This window comes from Cupressus sempervirens, chromosome 1 (assembly GCF_028749045.1).
Source record: "Cupressus sempervirens isolate cs-2001-9-10 chromosome 1, ASM2874904v1, whole genome shotgun sequence".
NCBI lineage: Eukaryota > Viridiplantae > Streptophyta > Pinopsida > Cupressales > Cupressaceae > Cupressus > Cupressus sempervirens.
In genome coordinates, this window is record NC_143118.1 from 385,308,984 (window position 1) to 385,326,265 (window position 17,282).

A 17,282-nucleotide genomic window follows, 5' to 3' on the forward strand; every position below is an offset into this window, starting at 1 on the left:
GGAAATAATCGTGTACTTGACAAGGCCCTGGTAAGGCATGCTCTTTTAGTTTGCTTATACAATTTTTGTTGACAAGTCAACCTACATAATTTCTAGGATTTTCTATTTTAAGAAGCCGTTTGTAATAGTTTGAGTACCATGCAAGTTCCAACTAATGAAGTACTATGAGTACAATAGAGTTGAATCTCTATTGCATTATTTCATCAACTGATCAATAAAAGATAAAGTGTAGTAGCACTTGAATAATGTATTTGTGTCTAAATTTGTTATCCATATCTATCTTCATTCACTTGAACAACTTACACAATATTTCCATAGGATGATCAACAATCAAAGTATATAGTTAGAAATGGTGTAAATGTTAGCGATCAAATAAATCTCTACCCAAAATAGGGTGATCATAAATTGCTGCAAATCAATGAAAATAACTTATTATCCCTTTGTTGTGAATAGTTTGTTCAATGTTTTGTAAAATAGAATGCTTAAAACTAAACTATGCATACATGCATTACTAGACTAGTAATAAAACTACAAGCTAAAAACACACACATCCTTCATGCCAACAACACATTGGTCATGCACCTTCAACATGAGTCTTTGGTGAAGGCTGAGGGTGTATTATAGCCCTTTGGTTACATAATAAGATATAACTTTCCGATAAATAGATGTTTCAATTGATCACCTACAAGGCCATGGAAGACAATCAATTTCGCAATGAAATTGAAATTGTTGAAACAATTGAATCCCTTCCATTGAAACATCTTGAATTATTAATGCCTCTGTTATCCTTGAAAAGTTGTTTTGGGATATACCCTGATCATTTACTTTGGTAACAAGTTGATGAAGTGAAGGCCCATGGAAACGTTGTTTGTTTCTACCATTATCCTGCTCAATAGCAATAGTGTTCCATACCTGTGTTACACACAAAAAGCACTAATTAGATTGAGCTCTTTGTATATCAAATATTTTTTCTAGACAAACACCTGCTTATTCTTCCTACCTTGATTAGATGGTTCATTTCATTTTTCCATTGCCAGCAAACAAATACCCATCCAACAAACTCCTCCCTCCACGTTGGTAAGCAATATACGTTTACTATTAGGGATAGAACGTACCATCCAAATTTATTGTAGTTTAATAAGCACTTCCACTCTCTGGGAAGTTTCTGGTTTCCTGTAGTGGAATTCTTCAACTTATAAAAAAGATCAGCTTCTTTACTAGTATAGTTTGGTAGCAATATTTCTCTAATTAATCTTACACCTTTTGCAGATCTCAATGAATTAAGATCTTCATTGTACGGCTGTCCAAGCTTCTTCCACCAGTCTAATGCTCTCTCAATGATTGCTGTCTAATAGAAGTTTATTTAGTAATTCAAATAGATCATCATGGAAAGTACACAAATGAAAGTATTTTGTTGTCTACCTCTATTGCTTCGTTCCAATTCCTCCGATGATACATGCAACACCATATCACCATTTTCCCCTTCCCTTGCCCCATCATTGATCTCTGTTCGTTGGAACAATTGAACTAACAAATAATATTAGTTTCATATTAAACATTTAATGACATCGAACCATCTATCAAAATACAAGTTATCAAGGGGACTTTGATGGGCAACACACCAAATCTCTTTATAAAATGGATTCAACAATAATTAAAATTATGTAAAAATCTCAATAAATAAATATAATAGATATAAAACTAATATTTTTTTAATAAATGGAAACACAACAATATGATATTTCAATAATACCGAAAATAATTAAATCTAACCCATGCAAACATGAACTGGAGCGATTTTCAGAACTGCAACTACGTACCCTCCCGAGATTCCATGGAGAGTACTAGACCGCGTTGGCTTTGAGAAACATTCTTCTTTTCTATATTTGTAGAATGGAACAATAAATAAACAAATCTTATATTTTTTACGGATAAAACATGTCTGACGGAAACAAACTACATATATAGTAACGAAACTTAAAAGAGATCTATTCACCATTATATATAATGCTATAATGAGTATGACAGTAATATGAACTGCAAGCTTACATTCTGGTGGGATTTTATGTCTTAAGTGGTATTCTAGAAAGCTATTTGAATCTTGAACTGTGGGGTCTGGCAAGCTTAAAGGGATTTGAATAATTTTGCTGATAAACTTTTCTGCTACATAATTATCTGCACCTTTGAAATTTTCCCCAATTGCTCTTTCAATCATTTTTTTGTCCATCCCCAGTATGACATTGATTTTGCATTCGGTTAAGACCAGATTTATTGCTGATAGCACCTGTGCGACAAAGGAAAACATATAGGGACCATTTAAACAAAAAAAAATTAAAGAAAACTCATTAAATGACCCCATAGAAATTGAATTTCACATACCTTCAATACGACCTTTTCTTCACATCTATCCAAGTCATCGACAAAGGTCACTATTCGAATGTCATGTCCAGAGGCTGGCATGCATTTCGGGATACTTGTATTTTTGACATTATCAACATATAAACCAAACCAATTCCAACACCATAAAATGAAAGAGAAAAACCAATGTGGTTGTTTTCCGAGTTCCTTTTTCAGGAAGTTGATGTCATTTATAACACCCTCCTGATAGCCAAGGTGACTTTTATGATTTGGTACTGTAATATAACCCAGCATTTGAGTGCTCACAGGTTTGATAACAGAAGTTGAAATAACCCTAACAGGTTATTATATCCTCTTCAGCTCCCCAAAAAAAAACTTGTTACTTTAGGAGTTCGACACTTTGGGTCAATCAGTCTGCATTCAGTCTTGGATCACCTCTGAGTAAACCTCTCAGGATGAGACACTGAAGTAACGATACTTGATAATGTCTATTCATCACATCGAATCTTAATGCCACGATGAATACGCAAGAAATATGATTCCCTTACTTTTATTAGCAATTAATTGGAAAATAATAGTCTGGAAGCATTACAACTGAACAATAAACAAAACCTGGAAATCGAATGATTTTGATTCAGCTATCCTAGGTTGGAGGGAATGTAGGTTGTCTCTTCTCTGTACAGCCTGCCGTGGGAAGTCTGCTGGTCGATGGATGGTGTCTTCTTCTGCCGCGGCTACCCTGTTCCTTAAGGATGCGCTTCATCTGCTACTTACCCGCTCTGTCAAGAGGCGGAGCCAGTGGTTGCAAGGAGGGAAGAAGCCGATAGGAAACGAGTGCACCCCTAAACCTTTTGCCGGCCCTCCACAAATAAACTTGGAAATCTGCTAATCTAACCGCCGATCCCAATCATCTGGTCGGCCGACGGATCATCATTCCGTGCCCACAGTATCCCTAGCGATTCGGTGGCGATGAGGGAAGACTATGCTGGTTATCGCGCCCCCAACGGGAATGTAAAGTCCACAGATTGCAGGGTAAGTTTGACCAGTATGTAAATCCAGTGCGCTTCTGTTAAAACGATTCCGTTCATGAAATCAAATGACCCCAAACGGATGCACGATTAATCTGCTCCTGATGCGTTGGTTGGCTCATCGTTTGTTCTTCACAAATACCCTGACTGTTGTTGTTGGCTAAATGATTCTAATTTCACCAATCCTCGGAGCTCCAAGACGTCACTCCGGCAACGATCCAAAATAGTTTCAGCATGAAATGGCTGAAGACCATCTCCAATGTGCAACCCTTCGGAAGATATCCCACCTCCTCAGTTATGCAGATCTAAGAGAGTTTTCGTTCTCAGAGATCTCATGGGAATTTGCAGACCAATGGCTACAAATTGCCTCAATTGAAAAAGAAATTGAATCCACAAATCGCTTGCCTTCAAAGGGAGCCCTATGTCCTCTATTTATCTCCTTGCCGGAAAGTTTCTGGAAATTATCCGGAATCATCTTGCACTACAAATATTAACTTTATAAAATTAAATAATTAACTTTATAAAGTTAGAATACAACCTTTATTTAATATTGGAATGAGTAGGCCCCGCTTACTTAATTGGAAGACAAAATCGACCCTCTTCCCATAATTATTTGCCTACGAGAGTCAATGATAGGCAAATTCCCTGTTATAATTATGTTGCTAAGAGAGGGACATGACAGTCCGCCCTTCCAGATATTGCTTGCCCTCAAGCAATCTCAGAGCTGGATGCTGCAAAATGGTCTCATTCTCCCAAGTAGCATCTTCGACTGGTAGATCCTTCCATTTAACCAAATATTCTCTGATTACTCTTCGGCGGAGCTGTTTTTCTCTGCTTCCTAAAATGAATTCCGGTACCATGATCAATTTCCCTTCATCATCCAGAGGCGGCAAGACTGCAGAAGGTATCACATTCTGTCCCAATGCCTTTTTGAGACGTGATACATGAAACACATTATATACTTTGCTATCTGCTGGAAGCTCAAGTTCATAAGCCAATTCCCCTATTCGCCTACTGATCCTGAAAGGTCCATAATACCTGGGTTTAAGCTTCTCTGACCCACTCTTTTTGAGAGTAGATTGTCGAAATGGTTGAAGCATTAAGTAAACCATGTCGCCCACCTCAAAGCTTCTCTCCGTCCTCTTTTGATCTGCGTATTGCTTATACTGATTCTGTGCTCGAGTGATGTTATCACGTAGAGAGCTAATGATATCTTGACTTTCTTGCAGTAAATCCCCAGCACGTGGAACCCGAACATCACTCATCAATAAGTCAATGAAACTGGGTGTATCATAGCCGTATAACGCTCGAAAAGGTGTCATTTGGATAGACATGTGGAAAGTGGTGTTATAGCAATACTCACACAAATAAATCCATCTTACCCAAGCCTTCTGCTGATCAGCTACGTAATTCCTCAAGTAGCCTTCCACCCATTTGTTTACTATTTCCGTCTGACCATCGGTTTGCGGGTGATAACTAGTACTGGGTGTGAGCTCAGTGCCGCATAATCGAAACACCTCTTGCCAGAAATGACTCAAGAATCTACTATCCCTATCACTGACAATACTGTGGGGTATCCCATGTAACCTGAAAACCTTCCTGAAGAATACTTCAGCTACCTGTGCTGCAGTATAAGTAGTGGTGATGGGAAAGAAATGAGCATATTTTGTTAGCCTATCCACCACCACATAAATACAATCACGTCCTTGAACCTTGGGCAACCCAGTAATGAAATCCATGGATATGCATTCCCACTTCTGACACGGAATGGGAAGTGGTTGTAGAAGCCCCGCTGGAAAGGTGTGCTCCTGTTTATTCTGTTGGCAAACGGAACACTCACGAACATACTGCAAAACATCCTTCTTAAGTCCTTTCCATGTAAACCGTTCTCGCACCCGTCTATATGTTTTAAAGTATCCGGGGTGACCAGCTATAGGTGAATCATGAAGAGCTCGCATAATGAACTGCTTCACCTTCGATCCTGGGACTAAAAATATCCTGCTCTTGTAAATAATCAATTCATCCACAAGTGTATACTTGGTATCAACAAGTGTCCCATCAACTATCCTAGATGCCCATGAATCTCTGGCATATTCTGCAATAATCAGATGCTTCCAATCCTCAGAGATCTCAATCATTGAACTAAGATGTGGTCTGCGTGACAAGGCATCTGCTACCACATTCTGTGTGCCCTTAACATAAGATATATCGAAGTCATATGCCTGTAACTTACTGACCCATTTCTGCTGCCTATCATTGAGATCCCTTTGGCCGAGGAAATGTCTTAAACTATTGTGGTCAGTTTTTATGCAGAATTTGCCACCTACTAAGTACTGCCTGAACTTAGCTAGTGCATGCATGATAGCTAACATCTCCTTATCGTAAATGCTGAATGATCTCTCTGGCCCACGAAGTTTCCTGCTTTCATATGCAATTGGGTGTTTATCCTGCATTAAAACAGTCCCAATACCATCTCCTGAGGCATCACACTGGAGTTCAAATGGTTTCGAGAAATCAGGCAATGCTAGTACCGGACATGAAGTCATGATCTCCTTGAATCTGTCAAAACAAGCCTGTGCCTTTGCTGTCCAAACGAAAGCTCCCCTTTTAAGCAAGTCTGTTATAGGGGCCGCGTGTCGTGAATACCCGCAAACAAATCTGCGGTAGAAGCCACATAACCCAAGGAATCCTCTTAACTGGGTTAGGTTCTCAGGAGTAGGCCACTCCACAATAGCACGAATCTTATCAGGATCCATCCGTACTCCTTCTCGGCTGATAATATGACCTAAGTATAACAACTCAATCATTCCCAAATCGCATTTGGACTCTTTGGCATACAAGGACTCTTCTTGCAAGGTCTTCAATACTGTTTCTAGATGCGTCATGTGCTCCTGCCATGTTCAACTGTATACCAAGATATCATCAAAGAATACCAACATGAATTTTCTCAGCTGATGATGGAAGACCTTATTCATGGTGGACTGGAAAGTAGCTGGTGCATTGGTCAATCCAAATGGCATCACTACAAACTCAAAATGCCCACAATGGCACCTGAATGCCGTCTTCTCAATGTCCTGTTCTCTGACTCTAATCTGGTGGTAACTTGATCTCAAATCAATCTTACTAAAGTAGCATGCCCCATGCAGTTCATCTATTAGCTCATCAATCCGTGGAATAGGATATCTATTCTTAATGGTTTTCTTATTCAGCATCCTGTAATCTATACACATCCGTAATGAACCATCTTTCTTCTTAACCAAAACTACTGAAGAAGCAAAAGGAGACTTACTAGGTCTGATGTGTCCCATCGCGAGAAGCTCCTTGATGGTTTTTTCTATCTCATCTTTAAGCCTTTTGGGATGCCTGTATGGAGTGATCATAATTGGTTTAGCGCCTTCTTCCAATTCGATGATGTGCTCGATCCCTCTATCAGGTGGTGTACCAGGTGGGATATCGTTGAATACCTTACTATACCTTTTCCTCAATATCTATATGTCGGGATGATATTCTGTCTTTGGTTGTTCCTCCTGTGTAGGCATGAGAGTACACATGGCTGCCCATTCAAGATCTTCATGTCTCACCAATCTTTCCAATCGTCTAAGAGAGATCGTTCGGATATCACTATTCCGAATAGCTCTCAATACATGCTGCCTCCCATCTACTTCGAACTTAATCTCCATGTCCCTGAGTCGAAAGGTAACCTCACCCAATAAACGTAACCATGTCATGCCTAAAACGATATCCAAATCACCCATATTGACCACGTGGTAATCCGCTTTGAACTCATAATTATTCAAGCGTAAAGGCATGTCTCTGACTATCTTGTTACACTTAAGAGTGTATCCGTCAGCAACCTGTACACGAAGACCTTCAAATTCTTCTGTCTTAATACCACGACGCTCAACCAATCTTGCATCAATGAAGTTATGTGTAGCTCCAGTATCAACTAATGTAATTACCTTCTGTCCTGCTAGGACGCCACGTAATCTGAAAGATCCTTCCTGTTGAATGCTAGACAAACGCCCTTGCTGTAGATGCAATTCAGGTTCTTCTTTTAGTTCTGACTTTCCTGTCTCTTCCTCAGATTCTGAACCAGTGTGTTCATCCTCTTTTGCCGCACTGTCGGAATCTGATCCTTCGTAATATGCCCACATAACTCTATTGGCTTTTCCTTTTGGTCGCAAGGGACAATCATGATCTCTGTCATATGGACCTTTGCAATAGAAGCATAATTTCTTCCTTCGTAAGTCATTTAATGCCTCTGTATCTAGGGGCGTGGTAGATTTCCCTTTTGTTTCAATGCTCTTCCCTTTATTTTTATCAAACTTCCTATTGTCTTTGAAAGAGGTAGTACTCCTGGGAGTGAACCGGCTAGAAGGAGCTGTAAGTTCCATACTTCGTGCTTTCCTCATGGCTTCCTGCAGTGTTGGTGGGTCAAATGCCTTAATCCATCCCTTGAGGGGTTCAGACAATCCTTCTGTAAATAAGATAACTAACCTCCTTTCCGATACATCTGGTACCATGACTGACAACCTCTGAAATTCACTAATATAAACCTCGACATTGCCAGTCTGTCTTAATTGTGCAAGGTCGCGAAAATAAATTTCTGGATCCTTCTTATCAAAACGTTCAACTAATCTATCTACAAAGTCTTGATACGTTGTTACCTGGTTGTGTTGCAAAGTAACCATTCCATGTGACCACCAGTCATGAGCTGCGCCTTCCAGATGCAAGGTAGCATATCTGATGGCATCTATTTCAGACATAGGCCTTAATGCTAGAAAGGTGTCCAACTTATGAATCCAAGCTTGTGCCGTCATCTGACCACTTCCATCGAAAAAGGGTAAAGTAAGTTTACTGACAGCTCGCTGTAACTCGCTATCATAACCTCCTCTAGGTCTCCTATTTTGGCGGCTGTTCCTCATATGTTCCCTTCTTTGGTTTAGATATCGATCGAAGTTTAATAATTCACGCACATGCGGGGGTAATGCCTGCCATTCTGCTGTAGCAGCCCTAAGATCATCCTGGAAATCTTCTGGTGCATCGTCTTCTCCCATCTCCTGAGCCTCTTCCCTTAGGAAGGTGGGACGAGTAGGCCTATTTGCTGTCCATGATCTGCGCCTAGGAGCACCTTGTGATCCGGCCACACTCCTATCATCGTGGTCAGATGTGCCTCTTCCTTGATCCTGAATCCTGGGCTGAATAACTCTTTCCATTATGGTAGTCAAAGCCTGTAGTGTCTGAGTTATTTCTTGTTGTCCGGTAGTCATGGTTCTGTAAAATTCTCTGGTTTCATCATCGTCGACTCTGGGAAATCTTGGCGGACTCTGTCTTTCACCCATATCTCCGTCCTTGAATATGGTTTTCTTGCGAATATAATACTGAGAATTAAAGTATCTTTACCCAATCAGGATGGCAGGATTACTGCTCTGATACCACTGAAATAACCCTAACAGGTTATTATATCCTCTTCAGCTCCCCAAAAAAAAACTTGTTACTTTAGGAGTTCGACACTTTGGGTCAATCAGTCTGCATTCAGTCTTGGATCACCTCTGAGTAAACCTCTCAGGATGAGACACTGAAGTAACGATACTTGATAATGTCTATTCATCACATCGAATCTTAATGCCACGATGAATATGCAAGAAATATGATTCCCTTACTTTTATTAGCAATTAATTGGAAAATAATAGTCTGGAAGCATTACAACTGAACAATAAACAAAACCTGGAAATCGAATGATTTTGATTCAGCTATCCTAGGTTGGAGGGAATGTAGGTTGTCTCTTCTCTGTACAGCCTGCCGTGGAAGTCTGTTGGTCGATGGATGGTGTCTTCTTCTGCCGCAGCTACCCTGTTCCTTAAGGATGCGCTTCATCTGCTACTTACCCGCTCTGTCAAGAGGCGGAGCCAGTGGTTGCAAGGAGGGAAGAAGTCGATAGGAAACGAGTGCACCCCTAAACCTTTTGCCGGCCCTCCGCAAATAAACTTGGAAATCTGCTAATCTAACCGCCGATCCCAATCATCTGGTCGGCCGACGGATCATCATTCCGTGCCCACAGTATCCCTAGCGATTCGGTGGCGATGAGGGAAGACTGTGCTGGTTATCGCGCCCCCAACGGGAATGTAAAGTCCACAGATTGCAGGGTAAGTTTGACCAGTATGTAAATCCAGTGCGCTTCTGTTAAAACGATTCCGTTCATGAAATCAAATGACCCCAAACGGATGCACGATTAATCTGCTCCTGATGCGTTGGTTGGCTCATCGTTTGTTCTTCACAAATACCCTGACTGTTGTTGTTGGCTAAATGATTCTAATTTCACCAATCCTCGGAGCTCCAAGACGTCACTCCGGCAACGATCCAAAATAGTTTCAGCATGAAATGGCTGAAGACCATCTCTAATGTGCAACCCTTCAGAAGATATCCCACCTCCTCAGTTATGCAGATCTAAGAGAGTTTTCGTTCTCAGAGATCTCATGGGAATTTTGCAGACCAATGGCTACAAATTGCCTCAATTGAAAAAGAAATTGAATCCACAAATCGCTTGCCTTCAAAGGGAGCCCTATGTCCTCTATTTATCTCCTTGCCGGGAAGTTTCTGGAAATTATCCGGAATCATCTTGCACTACAAATATTAACTTTATAAAATTAAATAATTAACTTTATAAAGTTAGAATACAACCTTTATTTAATATTGGAATGAGTAGGCCCCGCTTACTTAATTGGAAGACAAAATCGACCCTCTTCCCATAATTATTTTCCTACGAGAGTCAATGATAGGCAAATCCCCTGTTATAATTATGTTGCTAAGAGAGGGACATGACAGAAGTAACTGATTTCAGTACAACCCATACAATTGGTATAATAGTAAGAGGTATGGATCCGTACTTTAAACCATGGAATTTCTCTTGCTTCAGCAGCATCCACACTATCCAACAAACCCACCCGGCAAGAAATATGCTTAGTAGACAAGGCAAAAATACTTGGATCCAAATGCTCGCTCTATGTTTACCCCAAGTATATCTCCAGCAAGTACTCATCCATTGAGCTCTCGTCATTGCTTTCTCAATTTCTTTGCTGATTGTGACTCCTAGACCTGCCCAAGCTTCATGTTCATCTCTATAGTGCCACGCATTGTATTGAATTGTTAAAATTCGGGGAACTCTTCTGAATGCATGTGCTTGTTCTTCTTGCCGTGAGTTTGATTTTAACTAAACAAGAGCCAAGAGATCAAAGCCAATCAATATTTTATCATTGAAAGTGTCTTTATTAATTGGGTTAAGATTCCACACTTACCATCTGATTATTATCCATGCATGCGAGTGCCTTATAAACATCATGATATCTGGTTTGATATTCCTTGAGCAGATTGACAAGGGGTTTCTGTTTCAAACAAGTCATCCAATCATTATCAGAAGTAGGTGTAGATAAATAAATGTGAGCAAGTTTGTATAATTCATTAGAATTTTTCAGTTACTGTATTTGGAATTGATTGTATAAGGACTCAACTTCATGGATCATAGTCTGTGATCTATCTTTGTTCTCTCTTTAATTGCGATGATAGATCATCCATATCATTCATGAAAAATTCTTACCCAATCGATTATAAAAGCAATAACTGATTAAATTACATTTAAATTTAACCTATTCCTTAATAAGTAATCAATTCCACTTATACCTGTTCTTTGGATTCGTCTCTTGATAGACCTAATAAATTGTGAACCCCTCTGTTAATCTGTTGATATATCTTTTTGCCTCTTGCACTAAGAGAGGTGTTTTTAAATCCAACAAATTGCTCCCGTGGTAGAAGATTTGGAAATGTTAGCTGAGCTGCCGTTATGAGTAGAATCTTTTCGGTCTATCAAAATGTAGGCGTAAAAGCTATTACTTCAGTTTTCTGAAAACTTACGAGTCAAAACAGAGTAGATTGGAATTATTTATTATTAAAAGGATTTTGACAAAATGTACCTGAAACATGAGACTGGATTTTCCCATGCCCCATTCTCCAAAAATGCCCACCGTGATTGGAGATTCAATAAATCGATTTAGAAACAGAGCAGCTAGACCTTGGGCAAAGACATATCGTCCTGTTCAAGTATAAAGCATTGGCAAATATTAATCTAGATAAATTTCTCTAATATATTGTAAAATCTGAAAACAGGGGAAGAATAGAAAAAACAGAACAAGAGAGAAAACGGATAAACTTTGACATTAATAAACTGAATATTTTCTTTATATCTCTGAATATATATTGCCTCCGATATGAAGTCTTTACAAATCCTTGTTGCTGTGACACACTTTCTATTGTGCAACTTAATAAATTCAATAATCTGAGATCACTATATAAAAATGATATCTCTTAAAAATAGCTGGTTCTATTTGTTTACATCTCATGCATTCAACATATATCTCATAATCATGCAAACTACAATTAAAACTTATAAATTAGGCATGACACTAATTGTACAGCTGATTATGCATGGAGACCTATATACTCCAAATAGTGGTGAATGTAAACTATTAGTTATCTTCAACAAGGATGGCATAACTGTGCCAAGAGCATAGTTCTCTACATATATAACACTAGTAGTCGTATGCTTTTATACATGCAATGAGTGCATTGATAGGAGATGAGATTTAAGAGAAAAATGTAGAATAAACATTAAATAATGTAAATATGAGTTTTTTTAAAATGAAAATACAAAAATAAAAAAGTTGAAGATTAAAAAATAGATATAAAATTTACAATATTTAAGAAATTTGAACATTGCATAAGAAATGTGTTCAATAATTTCAATATTTTACAATTAAATTAAATTTATCAAATATGAAAAAAGAAATCATAAAAAAAAATCCATCAAAAAATTTATTATGAAAAATTAATAAGAAAAAAACAAAAAAAAGCGACATATCTAACAAATATTTAATTGACTAAATAAATTATAAAAACTGATAAAAAAAATTTAAAAATAAAATAAGCTAATATTAAAAATAATTTAAAATAATTTAAAAACTAAAACCTAAATCAATTTAAAAAATCAAAAAGTTTAATAAATAGAGATCACAACATAATCTAATATGGAAATCACATGTAATTATTTTTTAAATAAATAAGAAAAGAAAAATAATAGTTAAAAGTGCATATTTAAATTATAATCTTATGTGAACAAATTAGATTATTAATATTTTTTAAATTTAAATAACATAATATTTACTAAAATCTTTTAAATAGATTAATAAATATTATTTATTTAAATTAAATTTATCAAATATTAAAAAAAAATCATTTAAAAAAATTCATAAAAACTCTATTATGAAAAATTAATAAAAGAAATAGAAAAAAATATATCTTATAAATATTCTATTAACTAAATAAATTATAGAAGCTAAAAAATAATATTTAAAATAAAATTAAACTAATAAAAAAAATTAAAATAATTTAAAAACTAAAATCTAAATCAATTTTAAAAATCAAAAGTTAATTGAATACATCACAACATCAGCGAAAGCTAATGTCGAGATCACAACTAATAAATAAAAAAATAAAAACAATAGTTAAAAGTGGAGATAACAACTAATAAATATCAAAACAAGAGTTAAAAGTGGAGGGGAGTAAACGGGAAGGATTTTCAATTTCCGACTAAACTCTTGCAAATTTTCCCTCAAAAATTTATTTTTCGGAAACAAATTTCCCACGAATAGCTATCGGCTAAATAAATTAAGTCTTCATTCTTAGACGGCATAATCAATATTTGTAACAAGAAGCGCTTACCAAGTTTGTCCTCCATACTTGGTTGATCTCGTCCTTGCTCTTTTATATGCTCCAAGTGACTTAATACTACTCTCCCTACAAAATTACAACAATGGGTAAGATTTGGTAAAAGAACAAGGAAAAAGACTTTGAGAATTTGATCAATACATGTACCATTTTGAACGCACTTTTTCTCTGATGACTGCAAACTGTTGGTCCAAACTTGATCACAAATGTCTGCAATGTGAGCGCCTCTGCTGAGAAGCTCCCACGCTATCTCAACATTATCATTAATTGCCGCTGCTCGTAGCAAAGGTTCTCTGTATTCTTTCTTTTTGGTTTGAAGATATCTTTGCACTTCTCTATGCACATCTTCCATCTCGTCAGCTGTGCCAATGCGAGTTGCAGAGGCCCACAACAAAAGTGAGCGCTCAGAAGGAGAGAGTCTATCATGCTCCAGCAGTGCTCTACATGTGGCAAGTGCCGCCTTTGGATTCTCCTCTTGGGCTGCATTATGCAAAGCTGTTTTTCTCTGACCATCACGTTCCTTGAGCGGGCATGACCCTCCGTTTATAAGTATCTTCACCAATTCAGAATGGCCTTCACTTGCTGCTATTTGAAGGGCACTTTGACCAAAGGAATCGGTTGCTTGAATGTAGTCTGTTCTTGTTGAACAGTCGACGACTCCAAGATAGTGAAGAAGCTTGTTAATCATTCCTATGTCCTCTTTGAAAGCAGCAATGTGCCATGGGGTCCTGCTTTGGTGGTCCTTTGAATAAATTAGGCGTTCTCGCTCCTTTGAAACAGGACGCTCCAGCAGACGATCCACGATATCTGAGGCGTAACGTCTCTTTGCTGCCCAATGAAGAACGTTTCTTCCCAATGTATCCTCTCTTGTAATGACGTTATCAAAAGAATTTCCATATTTGTTTATGAGTAGTGAAAACACTTGTTCATGAGGCAGGGCATAATGGAACAGCGACTTTTCTTTGTCGCCCACTTTTTCCGGGAGCTCAATTGCATACCTGTCGTGATTTAACAAATGCTCCACTAAACCCGTGTACCCTCAAACTGCCTCAATCAAAACCTTTGCAACTGGAAGTTGTTGAAGATTGTCAATCTGGGTTTGTAGTCCATCTGGTGATAATAAGGATAAGAACTTTGTGGTTATGGGAATGGCTTCTGCACTAACGAATGAAATTGAATTGGCTTCTGCATTAACGAATGCAATTGAGTTGGCTGTATCCACAAAGGTCTGCCCGTGTATTTCTATAGCGAATTCGACCATAGATACAGCCCAGGTGGGTCCATACAAATAAGTCCATTCAAGCCCATCTCTGGATCGGTCGATTGCATATCTTAAAACAGCCTGCGTTTCTTCCCTCGGATTCGTCATATTCAGCTCATGATGAGATCTAGTGTTTCCACGACTCTCGTATCTCATCACCATTTCCCTCAAAGGAATCTCACGACCATTGATTTCTTCAGTTGGACATTCCCTTGTGAACGAAGCTGGGTCAAGTAAGTGTGGGGAATTTAGCCACAACCAATAGAGCGCCTCCACATCTTCATAACAGTAAGCCTGTAACCATGCGGTATCTATCCCTCGTGGAGTAAGCTTTACTCCTCTGTATACTTCTTTTCTTAACGAGTTGCTACCAGACGAGTACAAATCTGTAATTAACACAATCCATGACATGAATATAGTAAATGAGGAAATGATATAAATGTAAAACAGCCCAACTTACGCTACAACAGATCTTTATACCTGCGCAGTTCTACCATTTTTGTTCGCCACTATCCCACGTTTGCTTCTTGACCACAGCATTCCAAACACAGTTGAAATTGGGGGTTTCGTTGACAGGAGAGAAATTATCAGTTACCCATCCGTCCAAAAGACGAATGTCACCTCTACGCTCAACATAAAAAGGGTTAATTTTCTTCACGGGTATTTTCTCTGTCTCTAGAATTTGTAAATTGCTTCTGATTTCTTCAACCGTTGCCAAACGGTACCCCTGGGGCATCAACGGTCCTCCATGGAAAAGAATCTTCTTGAACTTGAACCTCGGTCGGCGCTCCTGTGGCACTTCCATAACGATTTAGGACAAAAAAAACAACGCCTAGAGTTCAACCAAATATTAATGCCAGCCCTCAACTTGAATTCTTCAACCCATCCATCTACTACAGAGCAAAGGAAGCTCCCCTGGCGCCAAATATTCAAAAACTATTCATAGGTCTACTGAAGAGTTTGTACAGTTCAAACAGATCACAAGCTGAAGACCTGAAAAAGAAAATTACATGAATATGTTTATACTCGAATTTGAGATACAATCTGGTGCCTCCAGAACATAGAAGAGTCCATCAGTAGATCTAAAAATAAATGATTTCATATAAGAGTAATAAAATAAAAACTATCAATTAATCATATAGAAAATGTCTTTGTTAGAGACATTTTGTGTCCACAGGCCTGAGCGTTTAGATACATGAAGTGAATTAAAGGAGTGGATTAGGACCAAAAAAACATACAGAAAGGTAGACAAGTATAATTTAAAAATGGAGAAAGAAAAGCACATGAAACTTGCCCATCAACAGTTTGCAATACTGCAAGATGATTGAAATAATAGTCTGTGTTCATTTTTATGTGCTTTAACCATATTTTCTTGCGTTGAAGTTACCTATCCTTATCTCGTTAGAATCCCATTAAATTACAGAAAGAAAGTTCAAAACTTATTACAAATAGAGGCTTAAACTCTGGTTAAACACACTAAACTTATCAGAACAAGGTTCAGATTTCTACTGTCTTTTGAAAACTCAATAACAATTCTGATTATTTTATCAATCAACAACAGAAGCATATTATACTTACTGCGGAGTGGTTGGCAAATAGAATTCCATAGCTTGCCTTGGGTTGTTCTGCAAATCTAAATCCTGCTTTGTTTGCTTGCTCGAATTGCTCTTCTAAATCAGAAGTTGTATTTTTATAAATAATGGGTATTGTTTCTTAAATAATTGTGCGGCGCGTCTAAGAAAAGCAGCAAAGGGCACCGAAGAAAAGTCGCCAATACAAGTGGAAAAGAAAGATGCGGGAAATAAGTAAAACGCGGAGAGATGGTACGATTCTCATGTTAGTCAACAGTTCAACGACTGGGATGACAAAAATACAAGGGAGAGGAAGGAGCGGGGAAAGAAGAATTGTCACTGTCATGTACACCGACGTCACCAAGATTTGAAGTGTTCATTAATTAATTCCTTTGAAACGAATATATTAATGCATTAATAAATCAAACATTGGAGTTAGAACACTAGGATCATTGTCCTTTCCACTCAAAACTGGTTTAAAAACTGTATCTGCTTTCCGAAGAGTAGAATTTAAATATGGTTTCATTGACATTTGGTTGCTGGAAGATGAGGGTCAAAATCGGGTTATCAGGGTTAAAACCAGGCTTTGCAGAAAACATGGGTGTTTGGTTGGTTAAAATTATAACCTAATTTTCAATTTCATCTTCCAATTTTGGTCAAAACTTGGAAGATGTTTCTTCCAATAAAAAGGTGGAATTCGAAATTAAAACCAAGTTTTGAATTTGATGACAGTTTTTTTTAATAATATTGTGGGGTCCACGATATATTCATCTTCCGTGTCAACCAAACGGACCATTGTCTTTCCAAACCACAAAACCAAGTTTTCGAAAACCTATTTATAAGATAATCTGGCTATGCGACAAATTCATCTTCCCCAACCAAACGGGGCTGAGTGACGTTAATGGCTGCAATTTGAATGTGTCGTCTCTGAATAGTCAAAAGCTTGTGGAATCAACCACTTGTAGCTTTGACTAGAAGTTAATTTGTTATGAATACGTGGTGCATGTATGGCACGGAGGAGACTGAATCAGACCTATAATTAATTCTCTTTAATGTTTTTTATTTTATGAAATTGTTGATTGTAAAAAAATTATTGCTCCTTGCTTATCCAGGCTCTAGTCCTTGTCTACTCTTTTCATTTGCCTATGTTATGCTAGTATTTGCTCGACAAAGAGTGCAAGAGGTACGTAAATAGTTTTTTTTAGAAAAGACAAATTTAAAAGATGTAAATTTGAAAGAAATATTTTGAATTAATAGCGTAGATTATATATATAAAATAGAAACATA

The 17,282-nt window shown here is 37.7% G+C and overlaps 1 protein-coding gene across 7 annotated transcripts; it reads right to left on the bottom strand.

Annotated features, from left to right (window-relative positions):
• Window positions 1–350: 350 nt before the first annotated feature.
• Window positions 351–16,127, bottom strand: LOC149577898 (uncharacterized). Of its 7 annotated transcripts, XM_089826335.1 has the most exons (11): window positions 16,003–16,127; window positions 14,905–15,417; window positions 13,311–14,810; window positions 13,158–13,232; window positions 11,354–11,472; window positions 11,064–11,243; window positions 10,682–10,768; window positions 1,423–1,506; window positions 1,261–1,348; window positions 1,001–1,173; window positions 351–912 (listed from the first exon to the last, which is right to left on the bottom strand). In XM_089826335.1, the coding sequence occupies exons 3-11, from the start codon at window positions 13,849–13,851 to the stop codon at window positions 679–681; spliced, it is 1,581 nt and encodes a 526-aa protein (XP_089682461.1). In that variant the 5' UTR covers window positions 13,852–14,810; window positions 14,905–15,417; window positions 16,003–16,127; the 3' UTR covers window positions 351–678. The 7 variants fall into 7 exon arrangements, 6 of the variants coding, with proteins under 6 accessions (XP_089682461.1, XP_089682452.1, XP_089682444.1 ...); XM_089826326.1 differs by having other exon boundaries at window positions 1,001–1,348; window positions 13,158–13,223; XM_089826318.1 differs by having other exon boundaries at window positions 1,001–1,348.
• Window positions 16,128–17,282: the final 1,155 nt, after the last annotated feature.